General features: G+C 35.9%; 1 protein-coding gene across 8 annotated transcripts in view; it reads left to right on the top strand.

Moving 5' to 3' along the window:
* The window catches only part of CADPS2 (calcium dependent secretion activator 2), a 572,739-nt gene that overhangs the window by 128,710 nt on the left and 416,174 nt on the right, over positions 1-27,855 (top strand). For all 8 annotated transcript variants that reach the window (XM_028846226.2, XM_015134824.3, XM_077997218.1 and 5 more), the window contains exon 2: positions 27,103-27,216. In XM_028846226.2, the coding sequence (XP_028702059.1) occupies positions 27,103-27,216 (114 nt within the window). The remainder of the gene's footprint in view (positions 1-27,102; positions 27,217-27,855) is intronic.

Genomic DNA, 27,855 nt, shown 5'->3' with positions numbered 1-27,855 from the left:
TTGTATTGGAGACTTTCCATACTTCTCAGACAATCCTTGCTTGTATGCATACTTTGTAAGAGTTAAGGGGATTAAAAAATGTTTGAAAGCTCTCAGGATATAGGTGAGGCTTATTAATTTGTGATCTGGCTGAATTATTTTGTGGGTATCTCTGGGCATCAGCTATATTTATTTTTTCATCTTGTGGGTTTAGTTTGATTCCTCAGAGATGAGTATTGTCCTGGCTGCCAATGTTCCAGGAATGAGTGGAGGAAGAAGCTTTCTTTTTAACATTGTGTATGTTCACTTAATTCTTTCCTTTTCAGTATTGCATCCCATTTTCAGTTATGTCTGGGTCTCCCAGGCTGGAGACCCTCTTTTTCCCAGGGAAGAAATCTTCAGTGTTTTCCAAAAACAGTGAGGGGCAGTTGCCCAGCAGTGTAGAATTTGTTAGGAGATATAAGGATATGTTTCATGATCATTTTTCAACAAGACTATTTTGTTCACCTCCCACCCCTGCTTTTACCCACACAGGGCCAGAAGTATTAGATGCTGATAGTGTCTGAGGTTTTCAAGGATTCTTTGGTATTAACCAGGGTTGGTACTTAACTCTCCACATTATCAGGTTAGGATTTCACTTTTTGGAATCTGTTAGTTAATAGTTATTCATGTGTTTTCCAGTTTCCAAAATTTTGTTGCTGTTGACTCTTACTATTATTCTTATAGTGTGTCTTAAAAATGTTTACTTTTAGTGAGATGTGTTAGGAATGAATACAATTTATTATTATATATATCTACTAAACATGAAAAACAAATTAGTTGACTATATCTATAAATAATTACCTAAATATACATATACAGACATTTATAATTGGGGATTGTCATACAATATAATTTTATTTTCATCTTTTTTTCCCTGAAGCTTATGACTTCTTTGCTTAGCATATACAATGCTTAATAATATGTTTTACATGTACAGTTAATTATAATTATATAGTTTGTTTAGAAATTATACAGTGTATACCTATGTATGCCTATGTATGCCTGTGTATATGAAATGTATAAACATATTGATTCTAGTATAGTCTGTGTCTAAAATTATTCATCGTACTATAAGCATAGGTACATATATGTGCTGTGTGTGTGTGTATACATATATATTATACACACACCTATATACACCCACATAAATAAAACTTTGTGACTGAGTAAGTTTAAAGACTCATATTTAGCTGTGTAGTTGGCTTCTATTTTATGTGCTTACTTAGGAATAATCCTATTTAGATTTTGATTCTTCCTTTGCTAGCTAGTTTTAGACATTTACCATATAATTGGAATAAAATTAGGCAATGTAATGTTAAAATCAAATTATGATGATAAGTTGCTTTCTTCAGAAATGGTGACAATTGGATTAATAACAAAGGTCTGGGCAAGAAGAAATTTTGGATTCCTATAGTCTCATTTCTGAATACTACTCAGTAATCCATTAAAATCATTAAAGTCCTCTATAAATCAGTATAATGACTATGTAGTCTATAAAATGAAGCCCTTCTACATAATGTTCAGAAGATTCAAATGACTTTTTTTTCTGAAACCCCAAACAATTTCTGAGAACTCAGAAACACTACCTCTACCGTATCCGTTTATTTACAAAGTGACTTGTATGATGAAATGTACAAAGCTGGCATTTTTTTTCTATTTGTACTTTGAAAAACTAGAAAAGAAATGTAACTTTAGCCAAATAGTTTTGATTTCTTCCCTAACCTTTGCATTTCAATCCACCCCTTGTCTTGTGTCTTTAACTCTGCCTTTTGCTGGCTGACATCTACTTCATTACTCTTAAGAGTATATGCCTTTTTGATAAAATAACTGTTACTCAGGGCCAGAATAATTTCATTACAACCCTGGATCCTGACTTTCAGGCACGTGCCGAAAGATGTCAGTCAGGTAAACAAACCCAAACAGACAAGCTCCACAGTATTTCGGCAATGGCTCCTAAAACTATGGACTGTGATTCTCCACTTAAGAGGGAAAATGGCAATTTTTTTTGTCTCACTCAACTTCATAGAGAAGTAGTTTCCTGCTCTGAAACTGAAGATTTTTTTGGCTCATTATTTTTCCTTTAAGGATCTTTAATTTTTTTTTTTTCCCTGAAATAAGAAAATCCTTAGATGCTATTTTTGGTTTGTGCCCAGTAAAATTTTTTCTTCTAAACAAATGTATGTTTTAAATATGTTAAGCTTGGTGCTTTCATTTATTTATTGATTTTTCCTGTTTCTTTTTTTCCCCTCCCCTAAACTCTGTTGAGGAAGATTAGTTTAACATTAATGGTTTGCAGCTATCATTTTGTTTTTTAATCCCGAAGGCTTTCATGGTAGAAAAATAATTGAATGAATGAACCCAGTACTTTCTAATTCTGAAAGGTAGCTTAGCATCTGCTCTGAGGACTGCTTAGGGAAAGGTCAATAAATGTATGCAAATCACTTCTTCCTTGGGGCTTTTGAAGCTTTGCTCTATGTCTTTGTGTATCTGATTTCATATTCTATTTAAGAATAATAGAGATGATTTGATATGATGTGCCTGTTTAAAAAGTGGCAACCGTTTATTTTTTTAAAGGTACAGTATTTTGAATACATCTCAAAAATATTATTTCATATAATCATGGTGCTTTACATCAAATATGAGACCTTTAAAATAAGATGTGAGATTGCATTTGCTTTGTTTTACCCCTGTGGTCATTATAATACATATGCGATGTTTATGAGAACCTTAATATTGAGTGATTGCAAAGAATTGGATATATTTTACTTTAACTTCTAAAAGGTTTACTTTATTTTCAGCCTGAACTTTTCTTTGTTCTGCTGAGATGGATACATAATACCAAAAGGAGTGAAAAATTCATTTCTTTGAGAACCTGCAGGCAATATGAAAATAAGGCCTGGCAATTTTCAGCAAAAAGAACGTATAATTTCATGGGCATGGGATGGTAATACATGTATATTAATAACTAAAATTTTATCAAGATAGTATCTAAAAATTATAAGGAGGTTATTAACAAAGTATAAATAAGGGGAAGCAAGCTTGCCTTTTCTTGATTCTGTTTGCTGCTATAATAATAATAGATTTGATGCTCCTCTGTTAGAAAAATATTAAACTGTGAATGTCATTTTGTCAAATGATGTTTTTTTAAACTTAAATTTAGCATTTTAGGTAGGAAAAGCATAATTACTTTGGAAAAAATCATAGCTAGAGTTATATGGTTATCTCATGCCTCTGTTGATCTTAGTTTTTTCCCCTGTGCTATGTGAATATATGCAGAAAAACATCCATGCTAATTGAGTCTGGCCTAAATAAGACTTTTATCACTTTGTCTTTATTTTAAAATGGGTTCTGTTATGCGCAAGCAGTATCATGTGAGTAATGACTACCTTGGTATTTTTAATAAAATTACCTTATTGTTTTCTTATTTCTCCTAATCGGCAGGCATATAGTAGCTGCTAGTCAGTTGTTTTAAAAAACTTAGCTAGAGATTGAACATCCAAACGTAAGTGTTACTAGAGTGTTGATCGATAGTTTTTAAAATTTGGGCCTATTTTTTAGGACATGGGTGTCAGGGCTGCCTAAAATTATGACATACATCACCACAAAGCATCCAAATCAGGAATGAGAGTTCTTAGTTTGACAGAATCTCAACCAGAAACATTACCATCCCTGGGGTGCTGAATTTATTGTAGTACAGAACGCTTTAAAAAATATTCCTGGCTGGGCACAGTGGTTCATGCCTGTAATCCTAGCACTTTGGGTGGCTGAGGTGGGCAACCGCTTGAGCCAGGGAGTTTACGACCAGCCTGGACAACTTTGCAAAACTCCGTCTATACAAAAATTACAAAAATTATCTGGACATGGTGGTGTGCACTTCCCAAGTCCCAGCTATTTGGGAGGCTGAACTGAGAGGATCATTTGAGCCAGGTAGGTAGAAGCTTTAGTGAGCCATGATTATGCCACTGTACTCCAGCCTGGGCAATAAATAAATAAGAACTATACCTAACTTATGTTAACAGAAGAAGACCAGCATTGTTCAAAAACATTGCCTTTTGGTCACAGTTCAGAGCTTCCCCACCTTTGTGTAATATACAGGTCGGCTCAGGAAGTAGCACTCACACTTATTCAATGTAAAAGGTGTCCCAAGAGTTGTGCAGTGTGGCATTTCCTTCCACACTGCACTTAAAGATACAAACTTGAGATTAGATTCTGTAGGAGGTCTCAGAATGTATTTTTTTTGAGAGGGAGTCTTGCTGTGTTCCCCAGGCTGGAGTGCAGTGGCACAATCTTGGCTCAATGCAACCTCTGCCTCCAAGGTTCAAGCAGTTCTCCTGTCTCAGCCTCCTGAGTAGCTGGGATTACAGGTGCATGCCACTACGCCTGGCTAATTTTTGTATTTTTAGTAGAGATGGGGTTTCACAATATTGGTCAGGCTGGTCTCGAACTCCTGACCTCAGGTGATCCACCCACTGCCACCTCTCAAAGTGCTGGGATTACAGGCATGTGCCTCCACGCCCAAGCCTTAGGAAAGAATTTATGCCATTTTTTAAAATAATACCTGATTATGACATAGTATAACAGAATATTTGGAAATTCAATTATATATCAAGGGTACGATATTCTTTAACATCTATCTCTTCCTTTTTTAAAAAATATAACTTATTTTTATTCTTTAAATTTGACATCTCTTTTCTAAGAAATGTGGTTATATACATTTCTTTTGATAATGTAAATGAATTTCAAATTGAATTGAACCTTCTCATATCAAAAAATTGAAAATAATGTCTCTTGTGTAAGTATATTTAGATGTTCTACAATATTAGGATACAAATGATAACTAAGCAACACGTGACTTGTTTTAACCTCACTTTTTCTAAGTTAGATTTTTGTTTTGAACTCATAAACTTGGTACATACCAATATATATTAATTAAGTCCTTTTATAATTTTAGTTCATTCTGGTGTTCCAGTGCCAGTTAAGTTAGTCACCTTTTGTAACCAGTAACTATTCAATGAATCTTAAAGGGAAAATAAAGTATTTTCAGTTTTCTAAAAAACTTCAACTTTTGGCTCATAAACTCTTGATTTAACCCAAACTCTTTTCTGTATCATCAGTGTGCTGTGGTAGGAAACAATAACAAATGATGTTCTGATCCCATTTTTTCACATAAAAGCTGAAAACAGATGGGACAGTAGCAGCTTGGATTTTATTATATTCACTATTTTGTTAACATAATTTAATGTGGAATCCAGGAAAACGTCTGCATTGCAAAGATTCTTTGGAAGAGAACTATGTGTTATTTGAATTGCAGTGTTTTCAGAATAAGCTCTTGATCTCAAAGGCTTTACATATTCCTATCAGTATAGAACACAAACATAGGCCTTGTTTATGAAATGTCTTATTAGCTTCCCATTTTTTTTTAGCCTCTCTAAATTTCATTCCCGGTAGTTTGTTTGGGTTTTTCTCTGCAAAACAAATAATGTTCTTCCAAGCATAACTTTTCAGGGATTTTCATTTTTGTTTAAAATAGGACCATTTTTAACATCTGGGGATTCATTTTATATACTGGAAATTCTTTTGCTTTAATAATCTTTTGAATTAGTGTTGTCTCTGTCATCTGACAGCTGTGTCTTCATTAAACATTTTGACAACTGATACTTTTTCAATATTCTCTGCTTCATTGGTCCCAAATACAATACAGTGTTGATAATATCATATAGCTGATAAAGAAAAAGTGATTTTGTAGTTGATGTGAGGCATTTTGGTTTTAGCTACTCATTGCATGACTTTAGTGCAGTCTGGTACTTATATGCCTTATTTCCTAAAATAATTTCAAAGATCTTAAACTTCATAGTCTTTTAAGTTTAAGATGAATTTATTAAGGAAAGATGTTAGCATGGTTTGCTTGGTACTGTTGCATAACTTGATAATGTTTACATGCAACATGCAAACAAGACATTTAGACTGCAGGAAAGAATCATTAGAATATACAAATCTAAAATCTAGATTTGTTGTAATTGTCATCATACTGCACGGTGGCAAATGTTTTTATTTGTTACTATTATCTGAAGACATTCTTCATTTAAAAACAAAAATGAAGCTGTCTATCTTAATGGACAAAGATCTGTAAAAATTAAATCTATTTAGACATAAAGTTTTAAAAGAGACTGAGCCATTATGAATTAGAAACTTGATTTAAAAAATTAAGTTATTCTGTATTCTTAAATATGTTTTTAAAACAAACTATTCGGAAGTGTGCATTAGGAGCTACTGAGGTATAAATTTTCATTTAATTCAATAATTAAAATTTAGACATTTATATTATGTAGTTATTACATTCATAAGATTAAAAGTTTGAAAATTAGGCACTGGGCACGGTGGCTTATGCCTGTAATCCCAACACTTTGGGAGGCCGAAGCAGGCAGATCCCCTGAGGTCAGGAGTTTGAGACCAACCTGGCCAACCTGATGAAACCCATTTCTACTAAAAATACAAAAATTAGCCGGGCATGATGGAGGGCACCTGTAATCCCAGCTACTTGGGAGGCTGAGGCAGGAGAATCAACTGAACCTGGGAGGCAGAGGTTGCAGTGAGCTGAGATTGTGCCATTGCACTCCAGTCTGGGTGACGAGCAAAACTCCATCTCAAAAAGAAAAAAAGAAAAAAGACATTTCATGGAAACAAAAGTTTCAAAATTACATATTCTGATACCATCAAGGCCTTTTAGTAAATCATTTTAATTAAATTTCATTGATTATTATTATTTACCTTAGAAACAAACATTTTTCTAACTTATTTATCAAATTCCTTCAAGAGTCACACTTTGGTTAACAAATAAAAGCAGAAGTGGATAAAGAAATACCAATTGATAAAATTTTCCAATTTAAGAATCTAATAAAAATTAGTAATAGTGGTAATGATAAACAGCACTACTTTGTTAATAGGGACAGTTTTGAAAAGCAAAAGCAAATTAATTGCAATGAAAACTAAATGCATATGCATGTAAACAAAGATTTTTTGGATGATAAATTGTGACTTACTGACTAAAGGATTTAGTGGGAGGGTAAGGAGAGACACAGTTTTGTGTAGCATTGCGCAGCTCCTACCTGGTGGGGAGTGCTCTGCACCACATCCTATTAGCCAAAATGAAAATTAAGAAGGTTTATGGAGGAAGATGTTTAAGTAGTGTTAAAATATGATTCAACTGTTTTAAAGTTTTGAATGGTTGTTTAAAAGGGAAAAAAAAAGTATTTGGTGATTTGCAGTGTATTGGTTGGGCAAATTGTGCTCTGTGAAATATGCAACACCCCAGTGGGTGAGTAGACAAGTAAGTATGTGTGTCCCCAAGAGCGTGTAAGTATTTGTGTGTTTATATATGTATAACTGAACTTGCTTTAGATTCATCATCTAATTTTTGGCAGCCATGGCTGTTGGCTAAAGTGTACTGTTTTACAAACCAAGATCATAGGAAAAGAAAATTTTACTTTCTTCAATCATAACTGTATTTGAACATTCCTTTCAAAATGTCTCCATTTAACTTACAGTGTGTTGGAAAATGAGGTGTGCTTTTCCCAAAATATCACTAAACCATTATTTAAGGTTAGGTTTATCTCACTTTTTGTCTCCCCCATCACTGTCGGAGTGCAGGTATGTAGTAGGTTCTCAATAAATATTTGCTGAGTTATTGAATTACTGGATGTTTGAACAAACACTAAATTGTAACTTGGTCCCTTTAAATAAAAGTTGAAGCAGTTATTGCTTTAAAAAAGTTTAAAGTTTCCTGTTTGCATGCATTTAGAAAACTGTAGGGTGGATGTAGTAATAGAGAAGTGATGTGAAAGGCTTTAGGCTTAAACAATGAATAACGTGAGAATGAATTTATGTGCACCATGTGTATGTAGCGTAAAATGCATCTCTTTTTCCAAGAAAAGTAATCTTTGACTTAATTATACCCTACTAGATTTTAATTCAAAAATGTGCTTGTAAGATGTGAGCACTATTAAGAAACTAATTTATGTAATAGGTACTAGTTGGTTTCAGTAATAAGTTATCATTTTACCCCAGGGCCATTGAATAACTTTGATCTACTGCCAGAATATCTGTGGGTCACTTTCTTGGGGTGTCTCCCTTAGGAGAGCAGAAGTTCCAATCTCAGCATCTTATTAACTCCTGTTTATCCTTCATCTTCCTCTTGCTTGCTTCCTTTCTACAACCATCTGGCTGCCCTCTCTTCTTTGTCTTTCTTTTCTGTTTTTTATCTGCCCCGCTCAATTTCTAAACAACAAGGAAAATTATTATTTGATGTGTCCTATTCTTTTTTGGGAGCAGGTTGTCAGCCAGTTGAGCTAGTGTTAAGCTGTTACATACTTTAAAGGACTGATGGGTTTACATATTAACTTATTGTAGGAAGTTTCACAGGGAAGGAGTTCTGAAAACAATACCATAACTGAAAGGACTGAAAGGGTTTGTCATTGTAGAACACCAGGCATTTTGGTAGGCAAAGGTAGGGTGTATGACTAATGTTTGGGAAGATGTGAGGAGCCACAAACTATCACATCTATGTCTCTGGGATATGTAAAATTTGCCCTATGTATTGATATTTTATTTACTTCATGTAATTCCTTACAATATGCAAACAATTTTAGTGCTAAATTATATTTTTAATTGTTAATGTGTAACTTTAATTTCTCTGTTGAGGTTATAAATGTTTCTCTTACCTTATTGCCAGATTTCACAGTGTTATCCAGGTACATTTCAGGGATATATAATACTCAGGATTTCAGAAAGCTCTTCCAGAAAGTATGAGAATGTGTTATTTATCTGTTCTTTGCTGTAGAAATAATTTTGAGTTATTCTATAATTTAAAATATAAGTAGATATCTTTTTAGGGTAAACAGGGTTTCATAATAGAATTTTGTGCAAGAGAAATTAAGAAAGAAACTAATGTTAGGTAATGTCTTGCAGTATAAAAAAAATTCAGATCCACTTTAGCACAAAAATATTTAAGTTTTTCTATTCTATTTATTCACATCCTAGATTATCTTTCAGTTTTTAGCTTCCTGAATTCGTTTTGAGTGTTCTTGAGTTTTCTTGGACATCTGTTTTGTGAATTCAAGTTTCTCCTATAAAATGGAGTGGATAATGCCTCTAAATGCTAATGGAGAGTAACTAAGGACTCGCTCTTCTTCAGGTTGACCTGGCCCTGTATCTATCAGTGTGTGGGCAGCAGATGGGAGGAGCCAAAAGCATACCTTTTACCAATAGACTTAGGACCAAAATGCGTATACCACAGCCTGAGTTACACAGCATTTCACTGTATAGCAGTCTTGTTAATATGTTTAGTATTGTGTAGACTTTCTCTTTGGATCAGTGTAGCATGTGGCAGTGTGTGGGATATGTGGTCACTAATGAAAGGCAGTGTGCAGTGACCCTTCTCCATCCTTGTGGTTTCTGTTGGCTGTGGAGACTTGTATGTGCCATGTGTATTGTGAGACCCTTTCCATGTTTTTTTGAATTACTTTAATTTCTTATGATATGTCAGTATTCCGTTACAAAAAGTTATTCTTGTAGGTTTTGACAAAAGGTCATCATTTACATTCTACAAGATTCAGAGAGGTTGTGTGTGAGGGAGAATTGTCCTGGACATCAGCTGAAGGAGATCAAGCTTTCAGTTTCCACGAAACTATGCTCAGTCTTCCACTTAGTGGAATAGATGCATAAACTTTAGGGGGTCTTTATTTCATTACCCATTCCTTTGACATGATTTTTAAAAATCATTATTTCTAATGAGAAATTTGCATAGATGTTAGCATTTTAGATTGTTTTCCAAGCAGACAAAACATAAAGACTCTTAGGAAGCACCCTGCACTTTGGGAATCTGAGGATGGAGGATCCCTTGAGCTCAGGAGTTTGAAAACAGCCTGGGCAACATAGGGAGACCCTGTCTCTACCAAAAAACAACAAAGAGAAATGCCTATATCTTAAAATATGATTCATAATTATACAAACCAGAAAATGAATCTCCTCATATTTCTTTATCATGAGTGAAAGCCTGATTTAAAAATTGATTTGAGTCTTAATCCTGTGTATCCCATATATTTATCTTTTTGTTTTATGTTGGTCCAAAAAATTTTTTAGGGGTTCGGCATTCTGCTGTTTAAGTCTAAATCTACTCACGGAGCTCTCCCCAGCTTTTATAGATTTCTTAACTCATAATTACCATCTCCAGAAAAATCCCAAACCTATAGCTGAATATCAGACTCCTTCAGAAACTTTAAAACTATACAGCTTTCTAGGCCACTCTTTTCAAAATTCTGAAATAGTAGGTGTGGGGTAGGCTTTTTGTACCTGCATTTTTTAAAAAAAGCTCTTCAGGGATTGTAATTAGCTGGCTTTGGGATTTGTTCACTTGTTCTTCTTTAAAAATGATCACACATGTCTCTTAGTGTCATCTCATCTATTTGTCTGGTTTTAGTCTTGCACAGGATGTCGAGTTCTGCTGTGGAAATTTCCTTTGAGCTGCTTTTTCAGACAGCACTGAAAAGATTAAGGAATTGGAGCTGACTGGAGCCAGGAGACATTATTAAGTCCTAAGAGACAAAGGCATTATAACTGGGCATAGAAACAGGACAATCCAAAGAACAAAGGAAGATGTTGTCAAACACATAGAGAGAAGGAGCGTCAGAAGACACAACACAAATGCAAATATAGGTTGCCCATTATATTTGAATTTTAGGTAAATAATGGATACTTTTTAGTATATATCCCAAATATTGCATAGGACATATTTATACTAAAATTTTATTCTGCACTGATGATAAAATAATTACACAAAAATGACATATTGTTTACCTGAAATTCAAATGTAAATATAAATGGGAATTCTGTATTTAATTTGGCACCCCTATCTGATGTGAAAGAAGGGCCATGGCATACTGTTGAGACTCAGCAGTGTAGCATACAATAGTCATTCAATTAAACTAGCCCCAGAAGCAGGCTTTATTTTAAAATAGATTTATTTTTTAGTTTGTTTATTGTTTCCTTGATAATTACTTGAATGACAGCTTTGTAACTGATCGAATAAACTTCCATTTTCTTGTCCCTCTTCCTGGGAGAGTTGTATAGTCTTTTTTTTTTCCAATCTCACAGGTGAATGGATGTGCTAAAAATTTGCCTTTTCTTATTAGCAGCATTCTGTATGTGTAATCAGAATTGCTTTTAGAATTAAAAATCTGAAGCACATATTTATGTCACCCTAATGTAGATATCCAGCTTTTTAATGCCAATCCTGAAGAGGGCTTTTATCTGTTTAATCTTCACAAATCCTTGAATTTGCTAATATAAATTTGCTAACAATGATGTATTGAAGGTAGCACGGCATTTTTGCCAGCTAAATTTGGTAAGGTTAAAGAAGGTAATAAATATAAAATGATTTTTATTATAAGGGGAGTAATAAGATTCTTGCATTTTATGTCCCCAGATACATGAATATAAATGCAATAACTCATCAATGTAATTTAATTTACTTGAAATGAATTATTTTAAAGTGGGTTTCAGCTAATGTTTCTGTTTTAGGTATTGAGCAGAATTTTGTTATTTGTTAGGGAAATGTCAAGTTAGCTATTAGAAGGTGGTAGTCTCAGTGTTTTAGGTACAGTTTACTAGCTCAGGCCTCCTTACTGGATAGGCCAGGACAGAGCAACAGTGCTAGTTGCCTACCCAATGGCCATTCTCTAGCTACCCTTCTTCTTTCACAAATCCTTGGTTTTATTCAGCTATTAGGTACCTGTTATTATACAGAGATGACTGGGTTCCTCTTGAGTCCCCAGAGTGAATCTTGATTGGTCAGTCATGATATTCCATTTCCCTTACCCAGTGTTTTCTTTAGGAATGCACACTTGAATCAATTCTTCAGTGATATGTGGGAGAAAATATGATAGAAGGAGGATGCTGATTCTGGGAGAATTTTCTCCCTTTTTTTAAATTTTAGAATAAAATTGTTTCCTTCTTCAGTTTTTGTTTATTGTTGTATGAGGATGCTTTGCACAGCGTTAATGTGGATTTCTTTGGAGACAGTAAACTTGAAGACAAAAGCTAGCACGTGGAGAATGTAGACAGGTGGAAAAGGCCTGGGACCTGAAATACTTCACTTAAGAGTTAAATTAACTAACTCTGGAACTCTTTTACTTTCGGACTTTTTGAGATATCTGATGATAATCCCCCCCGCTCAACCCCCGCTTATTGTTTAACAGGGCGTTTTGAGTTGGAGATTCTATTACTTTCAGTGAAAAGCATCCTAGCTACATTAAAGGTATAAAGATAGACCTTAATGTTTATCATATTGAAAGTCTGCTATTCCTTATCCTAGAAGGATGGTGCACAAAGATGATGAGCTGAAAGTCCCTTGCCTTCTGCTGCTGCTTTTCTTCTTTTGCAGATAGCCACTTCTCATCCATGTAATACCTGGTCAAGAAAGAAAGCAAAACCTTCAGACATTTCTGAGGAAAGTAATTTAATGTCATATTTTCTTCTCCTGAAAGCAACTCTGTTAAACCACTTACTACCTACTGGAAAAGGCCATTGTGTGGCATGAGTTGGTCAGCATCTTTAAGCTTTTACAATGACTCACAGTTGTCTGCTCCTGAGGCTGTCCGAATACTTTGTGATAAACATAAAGTCACTGTTTCTTGCAGATATGGCTTCAGCATATGGAACTGTGCCATGAAATGCCAGATGGTACGGAGGCACAAAGTTCTTCCTGCCTGAGAGCAATATCATCTGCAAAACAGAGCTACCCAGGCTGCGTCTCAACAAAGAAATCCTTTGCTGTTCTTTTGGCCTCATTGAGTCTGTCCATGAACTTATTATTTGGACAACATACAGCTATCTTAGAATTCTTTTCTCAGGTTTTGTCTGCTCCCTCTTCACTCACTTGCTTCAGTGCTAGAGACTTTGCTCAATGGTTATGACAAGATACATTCTTCAAGAAGTAATAGTGAACGGTGAATTTTCTTCTACTATAGATGATTCACACCAGCAAATACTGTACTTAAGGTGGGGTATATTGAAGATTGGCATCTGCGTTTAAGAAATCTGAATCTTAGTAAGGAAAAGGCCACATAAGCAAGTGACAGATGTATGTATGAGGTACAGAAGTGGCACAAAGAGGATAGGATGACATAATTTGGGGGCAACAGGAAGAAGGAGATTTCTTGGAGGTGTCATCTGAATTAGGTTCTAACAGATGAAAGGGTATTCTGGGCAGAGGAAGCAAACAGTGTGTGCAAAGGCAAAATGAGCATAAACGACATGAATGGGATGGTGTTTTGAAGGTAAATGGGGAGGAGAGGGGCTTTTACCTGTTCAAGCTGATTAAATCATGTGATTGGCCCCAAGCATAGCCAGTGGCTAAGAGCATATCAGTCAGATGTAGCTGGTTCTGGCCCCAAATTTTGTGAACTGGGTAACTTTCTTAAATTATCTAGGCCTTAGCTTCTTCATTTGGAAAACACATTGAACCCACCTTATAGGGAGGTGACATTAAAATAATATATGTAAAGAGGTTAGAATTGTGCTGAGTGCATTGTAAATGGTCAATAAAGGTTAGCTATTATGACTCGCTGTTACATTAGTCATATATTAAGGGTGGTCAAGGGGGAATCATACTGTTTCTAAAGGATGAGCCCCTCATTATTTTAACTTGACATAGTCCACTGGAATTATTTGTGGAAAAGCATTGGGTAGAAATTTTCTCTGGCTTATGACAGGCTCTGTTTTTGATTTTGTTAGGACAGTAAAGGGTCACAGCGTGTATTGAGCTTCCTTCCTTCCCCTGCTTTTTTCCATAGCACATGTCTGAGAAGACTTGTTTGCAAAACCTCCTCGATTTTGTCAGATCTTAACGGGTGGCTGGGTTTTGGGGAGAATGACTTTTGATTGCAATGAGAACTTCTCAGAATGGCTCATTAAAGTTTCTATTTCTCTTCAACTCTCTACCTCCACAGTCATCTCTCAGTTGCTGCTTGCAACAGAGATCACTCAGGCTGCTATTTGTGATAATTGGTTTACATTTGCTTTTGATGAGGTTATATTGTTAGTGGGGACCATTAGAGGCTATTATAATGGTCCTTTTCACTCTCAGAGAAGTGAGTGAGGCAGATGCTGTTAATGAATAAGAGAGTCCTAAAGCAGAATTTTGGAAGATAATGACCAACAAGACTTGCCAGTTTTTCTCTCTTAACTACTTATTACCATGTTCAGGGAGAGTCCTGTTGAATAACTCCTCGGCACTTACCTTGATTATCGTTTGTAAGGCTCAGGTGAATGAAGACATAGACTCAAATAAGAATACACCAGTGGGTGAGGGAAATGTAGTGACAGAGCAAGCTTGTCCGGCCCACAGGTGGCATGTGGCCCAGGATAGCTTTCATTGTGGTCCAACACAAATTTGTAAACTTTAAAACATGAGGGGTGTGTGTGTGTGTGTGTGTGTGTGTGTGTGTGATTTAGCTCATCAGCTATCGTTAGTGTTAGTGTATTTTCCATGTGGCCCAAGACAATCTGCTTCTTCCAGTGTGGCCCAGGGAAGCCAAAAGATTGGACACCCCTGTGATAGAGTAAAAACTGTGGATTGGGGTTCAGGAAACCTAGGTTAGGCTCCCAGTTCTGTGACCTAACTGGGTCTGTACCTTAATCTCTTAGTCTGTTTTCTTATCTATAATGTGGGGGTTGGGGGTATTCTTTTATTCTTTTTTTGTGGTTCTGAATGTTTGAAATCTGGTATTCCAAACTAAGAACGTATGTTAACTTGAATTAGCCACGTTTCAAGTGCTCAATAGCTGCATGTGGTTAGTGACCACTGTGTTGGACAGCACAACTGTGAATCCACCTATTGTTAATTATTCACCAGCATCCATCTTAATTATTTGTTTTTGCTTGTGGCTTCTGCAATTGCTGAAATAAAATGGCCATGTATTTCTAAAATTACAGCAATTATAAAGCATTTAATATGTGTTAAGTACTTTTATTCTAGCATTTAATGCAACAACCCTATTACATGTCTATTGTTACTGTCCTTATTATGTAGATGAAGAACTTGAGGCACTGAGGTTAAGGGATCTGCTTAAGACCCTACAACTTGTGGCGGAATCTTGGATAAAAACAGAAGTAGTCTGACTTCAGAGCTCTTATTATTTCTTCTTCCCCATTAATAATATATAAGCTTACTAATTAATAAAATAGGTTAAGATATCTATGATAGACTTTTCTGATCCATTGTGGTGGGTTGAAATTATCTGGAATTTTTATTATTGCATGATAAACTGACTTTTTTTGTGAGGTCAAGCAAGCATGAGCATAGAGGATGTGGCTATCCTAGTAAGGAATAGCTTTATAGCAACCGACTGATATTTGCTTTCCGTTACTTCATTTATTCATTCTTTAAAAAAAATGAGGATATTCTATGTGCTAGGCCTAATCTATAATGTTGGTTTTAGCCTGAAATCAGCAGGCTAAAACCAAGTTCTTATCTTAAAGCAGCTTTTGTTCTAATAGAAAGACTTAAAAAATAAGCAAATAAATGCATACAAGCTGTATACAACACATTGCATGGGGATAAACACCTTTTATTGAAAGAAGTCTGTAGCTATGAGGGAATCAGGGAATAATATGGTAATCGGAAAGAATATAGGCTTTGGGATCAAGGTGCTGGTTGAAATTCTATCCCTGTCTCTTACTAGATGTGAGGTTAAGTAAGATCCTTAACTTCTTTGAGCTTAGTTTCATCCTTTGTAACAAATACAGAGAATTTTAAGAAGATTAATGAGACATGTTAGAAGAGGGCAAAGTTTCAATTATGCGGGATGAAAATGTTCTGGGGATCTAGTGTATAGCATAGCGACATAATTAATAATATATTTTATACTTGAAATTTGCTAAGAGTAGACCTTAAATGTTCTCACTGCTCCTATCACACACACACACAAAGACATAATAGGTAACTGTAAGATGATAGGTGTGTTAATTAGCTTAGTTTGAATTATTTAACAGTGTAACTTATATCAAAATGTTGTATACTTTGTATACCTTAAATATTTACAGTTTTTACTTGTCAGTTATAGTTCAATAAAGTAAAAAAAAACATGAAAAATGAGATCCACATGGAATGTGGTCAGGAGAGCATGGCAAGTAAACTCATGGAATAATTCATGGATTTAACATTTGGAGCTTAGCATTCACCAGTTCCCTGCCACTCGCTACCCCCACCACCACCCCCACACCGACAATGCCATAATGATATGTAATTTTACAGAGGTTTGAATTGAACTGGGAGGTCAATGAGAATGTGGATTGGCATCATTCACTTAGTGCTGAGTGAGCCTAGACTGGGTTGGGGTCCATTTGTTCACCATGTAATGGGATTTTGCTGTTCTGTACTTAGCACTTAGTTTACATTTTATTATAAAACATATTAATATGGTGTTTATAAATTTTGGGCTTTTAAATTGTCCTGTCAACACTGTGTGACAGTGGAATTCGATTTGCCAAAATAACTGTTTTCAATCTATATCCGGCCAACTTAGGTGTTCACTGTTTGCTGGGGCAAGTTCATTGGATAAGGAGTTTTTCACATGAAATAGCATGGAAAAATGTTTTAGAATAAATTAAGATGAACTTTAGTTGCAAAAAAAAAAAAACACACGATAGTACCATGGTATTTTTCCTCTGGTTAGGTACAGTACCTCATTTGACTTTGTATTACTTTTTATTAGTTAGGACTTAATACCATATTACTGTTAACTGCATTTTACCAGTAAATCCTGATAAGAGTGGTCAGGATGTATGGAGGTTTTATTTCTCTCTCATGTCAAGGAAGTTGGGAGGTAGGTGGTCTAGGGTTGCATTCCTGCTCTACTCTGTGGTGTGAGGCACTTTTTATCTTGCTGCCTCACCATCTTCATTAATCAAGGTGACACTTCAGCTAGCACATCAAATTCCATTCAGCAGGAAAATAAAAAAGAGAAAGAAGCAAAATGTGTTTGCTTCAGCCACCTGTTGTAGTTTCCTGGAAGTCAGGCATACATTTGCTTACATCTGGTTGGTCTTAACTTGGTCATTTGACCATGTCTATACCTATCAGGTGAACCTGGTATTTGTAGTGTTAGATGGGCATATTCACCGTCCCAAATATCTGTGCTTATGGAAGAGGACAGGAAAGTTTCTTTGAATAGGACACTGATAATATCAGCACATCCACAGGATTTATAATGTATTAGACGTGGCTGGAGCCCCCTATTATTCTGATATACAGCTTGGGATGCATTGTTATTTCAAAAACATGGAAGGCACTGATGATTTTGCTTCAGTGGTTTGATGTAGCTGTTTTTGACAGTGTTGATAGGAAGGGAAGAAGAAAATAGTACTGATCCTTTAGCGTTTTCCTGTTAATATCTTTCTTTAATTGACAAACCTGAAAGCTATGCCTTTGTGCATTTTAAGAAACATCCATGCCTAGACTAAAGCCTTTTACCTGTTTGAAAAACCTTTCTCATTTTACTACTCTTTGACATGAGGTAAATGCACACCCACGCCCCAATCCTGGAGGGACCCACAAGTTTTCTGCCACTTTGCTGTGGAATCTGTGACTACTTTTACTTGCTAGGATGTCACACAGCTTCCACTGATGGGTTCCTGAGCTTCCACTGAGACTCCTGATGGGTTCTGCAGGTCAGGACAGGCTCCATACAGCTATGGTTGCTAGGTTCCTGGGTTGCATATTGGCTGGTCTCCTGCTGTAATATAAATCCTGGCTTAAGTCTTTAGTTGATCCATGATTTAGAATGAAAAGGATGAAATCTAATTTGAATATGAAAAAATACCTAAGAAACATGAGACACCTCTGAACCCTAGAATCTAAGTGTTTTTCTGGTGGCAGTTATTTTTCTTGTGGATGAAGTATCACAGCCAGGTCAGATTTATGAAATTTAGTTTTTTTTCTTTTTACAAGGCTAATCTGTTGGTTGTATTTAGATGTTTGAAATGATATTTATGTTTTAGCTAAGTTTCTGCAATTTAGTTTTATATAGAATGCGCCTTATAAATTCCTGATAGATAATTTCTGCTGGTCAAATTTTCCTTCATATTTAAAAATATTTTATTCATTGATAAATATAGTAGTCAAAATTAAACATTAAAATTAACATGTTATGTTAATTTTAAATTAACATTAAAACATATGCTATGTTTTAATTAAACATATGCTAAATAATATTATTTAAAATTAAAACGTGCTAAATAATAATAAATCAACTGCCCCAAATAATATTCATTGATAGATTATGCTAAACTGAAGGAATATATATAATGGCAGGATTCAGTATTCTTTCCTTAATCCTGAACTGGTGAATATTTTTGAAATGACCTGGAGGAGACTATGGAGAATATATTATTATGTTAGTGATTATAACAAAGCTAAGAGAGCTCTGTAGTCATCGGGTGAAGGAATCAGAATTCTGAAAAAAATTCTTCACTAGAACAGTGTCCCAAATACATCTAGCAAGATGAAACATGGTTTACTGAGGCACATGTAAGAATGTTTTAGAAGTTTTTGTTGATTATAAGCACAATGTGAGTCAGTTGATGTGACTGCCAAGAAGAGTTAATTGGTTTTTAGTTTGAATTAATAGACATAGAATGCTTAGAATGTGGGAAGTGGCCCTCCCACTTGTGTCTCTGTTGGCCACACTATCCTCAGAGAATGGTGATCAGTGTATCTAGTACATTTTAAAAGGGACATTACTATTGTAGTGAGTTTCATTTGCTTAATCTTACAGTTTTCCAAGTGTTTTCCTTTTGAATTTTTATATCAAAGGACATTATTATTATATATTTTAATTAGTTTGGTTTTTTTTTTTTAGATGGAGTCTCCCTCTGTCACCCAGGCTGGAGTGCAGTGGCATGATCTTAGCTCACTGCAACCTCCACCTCTCGGGTTCAAGTGATTCTTCTGCCTCAGCCTCCCAAGTATCTGGGACTACAGGCACACGCCACCACACCCAGCTAATTTTTTTTTTTTTCAGTAGAGATGGGGTTTCACCATGTTGGCCACACTGGTCTTGAACTCTTGACCTCAGGTGATCTGCCTGCCTTGGCCTCCCAAAGTGCTGGGATTACAGGCATACGCCACTGCACCCAGCTTGTTTAGATTTTTTAAAAAGCTATAATAGCAACTCTGCACATCTGTAAACTCAGAACTTATGATCCATTGCATCCAAGTATCCTTCATACTTAGTTTTATTTAACATGGTGATTTTTATGGCAAATTGGAATGTATCCTTAGGAGAGCACCCAGGATATTGGAGCAAACTGGCAAAATTTATTCCAGAAAAGAGAAAACTCATAAATCATTTTTTGTCCCCAAAGTCTTGAAATACTATATTAAAGAATGAAAGTAACACTTAGTCTGTTTTATCTTAGATAGTGTATAGTATAGAGTTGTGTGGAAGCCATAGGGACACTGATTTCAATTTTTATAATTGTCCCAAATTAGAATAGGATTCACTGAGGTAATAAAAGGATGTATGTATGTGTGTGTATATTAATAGGCCCAATTGGAATCTGAAAGTCTACTTTTGTAGATATTGTACAGATTAATGCATTGATTAGAATGTTGAATAGGATAATTACTGTGGTTATTTTCTGATGATCTTGGTCTGAGCTTTTTTGAAACTCTCAAGACTGTAATATTTAAAAAAATAGACACAAAGTCAAAGTGAAATTTTTACCTGAAAGGAGAATTTTAAAAATTGGTGTGTTCTCCAGTCTCCATGTAGGATAGGATTTAAGCTGTTCACAGTGCTTCATAACTGTTTTGAGTTTCAAGATGTACAAAGCTGCTGTTACAGCTTATTTTAAATCTAAATTAATTAGAATTTATAAAGGGTTATTTCACTTGAAAATTCAAAATGAATAAAGTGCTACATGTTGAAAAATCTCTTTCACCTTTATTTTCTGTCTGTCCAGTTCCCACAGCCATCCTTCTTCCCTAGTTCCTGTCTGTATATGGAAGCAAATTCACATCCATGTTATTTGCCCATTTGCTATGTGAGTGGTGACTTATTTTAACTGCTATTCTATAACTTGCTTTCTGCCTCAAGATATTTTTAAAATATTTAAAATCAGTACATAGAGAACATTTACATTCTTTCAATGCAATGACTAGTATACCACTGTTTAGATATGGCATAATTTAGTCTCCTATATTTGCATATTTAGGTTATTTTCCATGTTTTTGCTATTAAGAATTATGTGGTAAATAACCTTGTACACATGTTATTTTGCACATGTGCAGGTTTATCTGTAGTATTGATCCAATCCCAAAGTGGAATTGGTGATTCCAACTACATGTACTTTTAAAATGGTTTCTCATACAGTTTTAGTTTGTACTCTTTTTGTAAATATAGGCTTGTTTTCATGGATTAAGACTTTTTTATCTGAACATATCAATTTTGTCCATTTTTCTGTTGGTTTATTTGTGATGTTCTTATCGGAACTCTGTATATGCTTAGAAATGAACTCTTTGGGTAATGAGTTGCAAGTATTTTTTTTTTCTAGTTAATCTTTTCCTATTTTGCTTATGGTATTTTTTGCCTTGTAAAGTTTATTTTTAATGCAAATAAATTTATGACATTTCAATATTTTTAATAGAATTTTTTAAAGAAGTTTTAGCTTCACAACAAAATTGAGCTTGAGTGGATGGTACAGAAATTTCTCATATATATCCTGCCCCCACACATGCATAGCCTACACTGTTACCAACAACTGATCTTTTTACTGTCTCCATAGTTTTGCCTTGTCCAGAATGTCATTAGTTGGAGTCGTACAGTATGCAGCCTTTTTACATTGGCTGCTTTTACATAGAAGTATGCATTTAAGGTTCCTTCATGTCTTTTCATGGCTTGATAGCTTATTTCATTACTTGCTAAATAATATTCCATTGTTTGGATGTACCCGAGTTTATCCATTCATCTACTGAAGTTTTGGCAATTATGAAAAAAGCTACTTTAAACATTTGTGTACAGGTATTTGTGTGGACATAAATTTCCAACTCCTTTGGGTAAGTACCAAGGACTGTGATTACTGGATCATATGATAGAAGCGTATTAGTTTGTAAGAAACCATCAACCAGTTTTGCAAAGTAGCTATACCATTTTGCTTTTCCAGTAGTAAAGAATGAGAGTTCCTGTGGTCTATATCCTTGCCAGCATCAAGTGTTTTCTGTGTTCTGGATTTTGTTCATTCTAATGGGTTTGTAGTAAATCTCATTATTTTAATTTGCATTTCCCTGATGACATGAGGTGGAAAATCTTTTATATTATTTTAACACCATTCATTGAGTAGACCATCAACTACTACAGATTTGAGTTGCTATATAGGTGTTTTATAGTACATTTCTGATTGTGTTTCAGTATGTTTCTTCGATCTGTTCCACTGGTCTATCTCTTGGTATACAGTATGGTTTATCTTGATAATGCAAATAGCTTTTAGGAAACTCTGCTTTCTGACAGCTATCCTCAGTGCTAGATTTTAAGTTTAGTTTTCTTTTCCTGCCCCAATCTTGCCTATGTGAAAATGTAGACTTCCTCTTTATGCTAATAAAGTATCCATTTATTTGCTTTCTGTATGTAATTGTCATATTTGATCCATTTTATGTCTTAAATGTAACTGCAGTATCTTCTATTCATAAAAATGTTGAAGCCTGACATTTAGCCAGGGGCCTCTGGCATATTTTGTGAACTGTATCAACTTTGTTGGAGCTTCCAAGAAGATGATTTGCTCAAACCTCCTTTCCTTGATTCATATCCATGAATTTTCTACACCGTAATTACCAAAGAGTAACTTATTGTTATAATAGTGGAACTTAATTACTAATGATGTAGAAATTGCAAATATGGTAGTTTAGAAGAATTTTTAAAGAAAAAAAAAGTCTTTGATAAAATAAAATTAAATGAAAAAATACACAGGTTCTAGTTTTTTAAGAGTATGTATTTTATTGGGGGCGGAGCAAGATGGCCGAATAGGAACAGCTCCAGTCTCCAACTCCCAGCGCGAGCGACACAGAAGACCGGTGATTTCTGCATTTTCAACTGAGGTACTGGGTTCATCTCACTGGGGAGTGCCAGACAATTGGTGCTGGTCAGCTGCTGCAGCCCGACCAGCGAGAGCTGAAGCAGGGCGAGGCATTGCCTCACCTGGGAAGCGCAAGGGGGAAGGGAATCCCTTTTCCTAGCCAGGGGAACTGAGACACACAACACCTGGAAAATCGGGTAACTCCCACCCCAATACTGTGCTTTAAGCAAACAGGCACACCAGGAGATCATATCCCACACCTGGCCGGGAGGGTCCCACACCCACGGAGCCTCCCTCATTGCTAGCACAGCAGTCTGTGATCTACCGGCAAGGCAGCAGCGAGGCTGGGGGAGGGGCGCCCGCCATTGCTGAGGCTTAAGTAGGTAAACAAAGCTGCTGGGAAGCTCGAACTGGGTGGAGCTCACAGCAGCTCAAGGAAACCTGCCTGTCTCTGTAGACTCCACCTCTGGGGACAGGACACAGTAAACAATAACAAACACAGCAGAAGCCTCTGCAGACGCAAACAACTCTAGAACCACATGATTATCTCAATAGATGCAGAAAAGGCTTTTGACAAAATTCAACAGCCCTTCATGCTAAAAACGCTCAATAAATTTGGTATTGATGGAACGTACCTCAAAATAATAAGAGCTATTTATGACAAACCCACAGCCAGTATCATACTGAATGGGCAAAAACTGGAAAAATTCCCTTTGAAAACTGGCACAAGACAGGGATGCCCTCTCTCACCACTCCTATTCAATATAGTGTTGGAAGTTCTGGCTAGGGCAATTAGGCAAGAGAAAGAAATCAAGGGTATTCAGTTAGGAAAAGAAGAAGTCAAATTGTCCCTGTTTGCAGATGACATGATTGTATATTTAGAAAACCCCATTGTCTCAGCCCAAAATCTCCTTACGCTGATAAGCAACTTCAGCAAAGTCTCAGGATACAAAATTAATGTGCAAAAATCACAAGCATTCTTATACACCAGTAACAGACAAACAGAGAGCCAAATCATCAATGAACTTCCATTCATAATTGCTTCAAAGAGAATAAAATACCTAGGAATCCAACTTCCAAGGGATGTAAAGGACCTCTTCAAGGAGAACTACAAACCACTGCTCAGTGAAATCAAAGAGGACACAAACAAATGGAAGAACATACCATGCTCATGGATAGGAAGAATCAATATCGTGAAAATGGCCATACTGCCCAAGGTAATTTATAGATTCAATGCCATCCCCATCAAGCTACCAATGAGTTTCTTCACAGAATTGGAAAAAACTGCTTTAAAGTTCATATGGAACCAAAAAAGAGCCCGCATCTCCAAGACAATCCTAAGTCAAAAGAACAAAGCTGGAGGCATCACGCTACCTGACTACAAACTCTACTACAAGGCTACAGTAACCAAAACAGCATGGTACTGGTACCAAAACAGAGATATAGACCAATGGAACAGAACAGAGTCCTCAGAAATAATACCACACATCTACAGCCATCTGATCTTTGACAAACCTGAGAGAAACAAGAAATGGGGAAAGGATTCCCTATTTAATAAATGGTGCTGGGAAAATTGGCTAGCCATAAGTACAAAGCTGAAACTGGATCCTTTCCTTACTCCTTATACAAAAATTAATTCAAGATGGATTAGAGACTTAAATGTAAGACCTAATACCATAAAAATCCTAGAGGAAAACCTAGGTAGTACCATTCAGGACATAGGCATGGGCAAAGACTTCATGTCTAAAACACCAAAAGCAACGGCAGCAAAAGCCAAAATTGACAAATGGGATCTCATTAAACTAAAGAGCTTCTGCACAGCAAAAGAAACTACCATCAGAGTGAACAGGCAACCTACAGAATGGGAGAAAATTTTTGCAATCTACTCATCTGACAAAGGGCTAATATCCAGAATCTACAAAGAACTCAAACAAATTTACAAGAAAAAAACAAACAAACCCATCAAAAAGTGGGCAAAGGATATGAACAGACATTTCTCAAAAGAAGACATTCATACAGCCAACAGACACATGAAAAAATGCTCATCATCACTCACCATCAGAGAAATGCAAATCAAAACCACAATGAGATACCATCTCACACCAGTTAGAATGGCGATCATTAAAAAGTCAGGAAACAACAGGTGCTGGAGAGGATATGGAGAAATAGGAACACTTTTACACTGTTGGTGGGATTGTAAACTAGTTCAACCATTATGGAAAACAGTATGGCGATTCCTCAAGGATCTAGAACTAGATGTACCATATGACCCAGCCATCCCATTACTGGGTATATACCCAAAGGATTATAAATTATGCTGCTATAAAGACACATGCACGCGTATGTTTATTGCAGCACTATTCACAATAGCAAAGACTTGGAATCAACCCAAATGTCCATCAGTGACAGATTGGATTAAGAAAATGTGGCACATATACACCATGGAATACTATGCAGCCATCAAAAAGGATGAGTTTGTGTCCTTTGTAGGGACATGGATGCAGCTGGAAACCATCATTCTTAGCAAACTATCACAAGAACAGAAAACCAAACACCACATCTTCTCACTCATAGGTGGGAACTGAACAATGAGATCACTTGGACTCAGGAAGGGGAACATCACACACCGGGGCCTATCATGGGGAGGGGGGAGGGGGGAGGGATTACATTATACCTGATGTAAATGACGAGTTGATGGGTGCAGCACACCAACATGGCACAAGTATACATATGTAACAAACCTGCACGTTATGCACATGTACCCTACAACTTAAAGTATTATAATAATAAATTAATTAAAAAAAAAAAGAGTATGTATTTTAATTATCAAGCAAAGGAGTTGGCACAAGTGATCAGTAAGGTCTTCTTCAGTTCATTGTCATTCTTTGCATACATTTCCATTGCCATTATTTCACTTGACTTGCAAGGAGAAGCTCTTCTTGGCATTTCCAGAGCTTAGTAACTATAGTGCTCTCAGCTGCCTCACTCTTAGCAGTTGCTGTCCCATTTCCATTTGGTCCCTTTTGTGAATCATGCTTAGAGAGCTAAAGTCATGAACTTAATTTGCGTTGCTAGTACACACACATATAAAAGGTCCCTGCTTTCATTTTCTTAACATTATAGAAATGGATATTGTAATATAATGATGATGTTCCTGCACCTTAGCTTGGTTAAGCTTCCTCTAAAATGAAGGAGATAACTTAGTAAAGAAATGGAATGGTCTTCTTTCTTCACTGCGCAGGGCAAAAGGTTATTTTTCCCCTGGGTACAATAGGACACTTTTTAATTTTTTTTTTTTTAATTCTGTTACTCCCAGTTACAGTTTCTTTACAAACTGTCTTGTTTGAGTCCTAAATAAAACCGATTTTTTGAAAGAGCTTGTCTTTCTTATATTTGAATCGCAGTTTAATAAGCCTTTTGAACAGATTTATACTTACTTCACATCAGCCTTCTTTTTGAAGCCACGTCATACCAGTTTAGTCTACCTAATCCTTTAATCATTTTATCCTCAGCATGTTTCCAGATGCTTCGCATCCCTCTGTAGGTTCTAGAACTGGAATGAGTTTGTTAATAAAGTCTGATCAGGATCTAATGAAATGGAAGGATTATTTCTTTGTTGTTTCGTATATATTTTGGAATTTGTTGTTTTATCTCCAAGACTATGTTGTTTTCTCTCCAGCTAAGCATAAAAAAAAAGGTTCTGCGTTACCTGAGATCTAAGATGCTTTATTTCTAGTGAAGTACATGCCCCTGTGTGTGCAGGGCTTGGTGCCTAGAAGGGCTCTCTGCATTCGGCTTAGTGTTCTCTGTTCCTGCTCTCTTGAAATTCTTAATAGTATTTTTACTAAAAAGCTCCTTATTTTTATTTTGCACTGGGCCCTACAAATTAAGTAGCTCACCCTGCTTGTAGTTGATGATTAGAGGACATGACTGATAGTCACATTTCATGTCTAATTCACCCTCTGTAATAATTATGGAAGCTACACCCAGGGTAAGGACCCCTGGTTGTAAACTTCCCCAGTTCAGAGCATTTTCTCCTATGTGCTCAAAGACGCTTTCACTGCCTACCTGCTGCCTCTCTGTTCTCTTTTGGCTTTGTCTTCTTTGTCTTCTCCTTATTTATCTAAACTCAGTTGTTGATGTATGTTTGTTCACGAAATCCACATTTTCGCATGCAATGGTTGTTCTTTCCAGAGGGATCTTTCTTAGGGTCCATTCTGTCTTTTTAGTCTTTCTACCTATTACCTCTTGTCCAAGGCATCCCTCCCTCATCTCTAAGCTCTTCTCTACTTTCTCTATTTAGAACAGCTGGAAATTTTGTATAATATTATTAATATTAACTACTAGTTACTTTCTTATCCAAATTTTAGATTTTCTCTGTCTCTATAAAGAAACTGGGATGGCAATTGTGAGAATTCTGGAAATTTGGGGTAGAAATTTGGATTCCACTTCCACATCAAGATTACGGAGTACATGAAATGACTTGGAAATGTTTTAAAGTCTAACCATTAGTGTCTTGGTACAGTGGCTCTTGCCTGTAATCCCAGCACATTGGGAGGCCAAGGCAGGTGGATCATTTGAGGTTAGGAGTTTGAGACCAGTCTGGCCAACATCTCTACTAAAAATACAAAAATTAGCAAGGCATGATGGCGGGCATCATAATCCCAGCTACTCAGGAGGCTGAGGCAGGAGAATTGCTTGAACCCAGGAGGTGGGGGCTGCAGTGAGCCAAGATTTCACAACTGCACTCCAGCCTGGATGACAGAGCTTGACTCCATCTCAAATAAAGTCTAACCATTAGTACAAGTAGTAGGATATTTTAGCTTTTACTTTTCTTTACTATAAAGTTAATTTAGGTGTGAAATCTAATGTACATACAGCAAATATAATTTTTAATAGTCATTATTTTTTCATGTACTGGCCAATTTATCTGCTTATTTTCTCTTTTTCTTGTAGCTTAACAAACAACAATTGCAGTTACTGAAAGAACGATTCCAGGCCTTCCTCAATGGGGAAACTCAAATTGTAGCTGATGAAGCATTTTGCAACGCAGTTCGGAGTTATTATGAGGTAAGTTTGAAGAGCTTTGTTTTTGACTTTCTGATACATTTTAAAGATTTCTATTATTTTTATGGCTTCCCCATTTTAAAGAAGCTTGCTGGTCTGACAGGAAGGCTGTGATTTTGCAACCTTTTTGAAAGCATTGTTAGTTCTATTTCACAATTGCAAAGCTCTAATTCCACAGCCTGGATTTGAGAGATAAACAGAATCGAAATTAGTCACATCTTATGAGGAGAAGTAAACTATTTAGAAAAATCTTCTGGCAGTGATTGATACAGCTGACTATAGCCATCTTTAGATCCACATGTCTAAATTATCCTTTTAAATCTGGATTTCAATAGTAAATTGCCATCTTATGCGATTTTGTTCCCTAAGCTTTATAATAATTAAAGCTAGTAACTAATTTCAAGAGGATAAATTGAATTCTCTTTTCTTCCTAAAGAAATAACACTACCAATACCACCCTGCTATTTCTTCTGATTCTAGCTTGTGACTCAGGAATTTCTCTATGGTTTTCCTATGAGCACCAGTTTTCACACATGGTCATTAACTGCTTCAGTGAATTGCCACTAGCTGTTAGTTTAGAGAGTTCCCTTTTTGCCTAAGCGTTTCAGAGCCATTTGAGGGAATGGATTCCTTTCATTGTGC

This window comes from Macaca mulatta, chromosome 3 (genome assembly GCF_049350105.2).
Source record: "Macaca mulatta isolate MMU2019108-1 chromosome 3, T2T-MMU8v2.0, whole genome shotgun sequence".
Taxonomy (NCBI): domain Eukaryota; kingdom Metazoa; phylum Chordata; class Mammalia; order Primates; family Cercopithecidae; genus Macaca; species Macaca mulatta.
The sequence above is the reverse complement of the archived record's forward strand: the minus strand, read 5'-3'. Positions and strand labels throughout refer to the sequence as shown.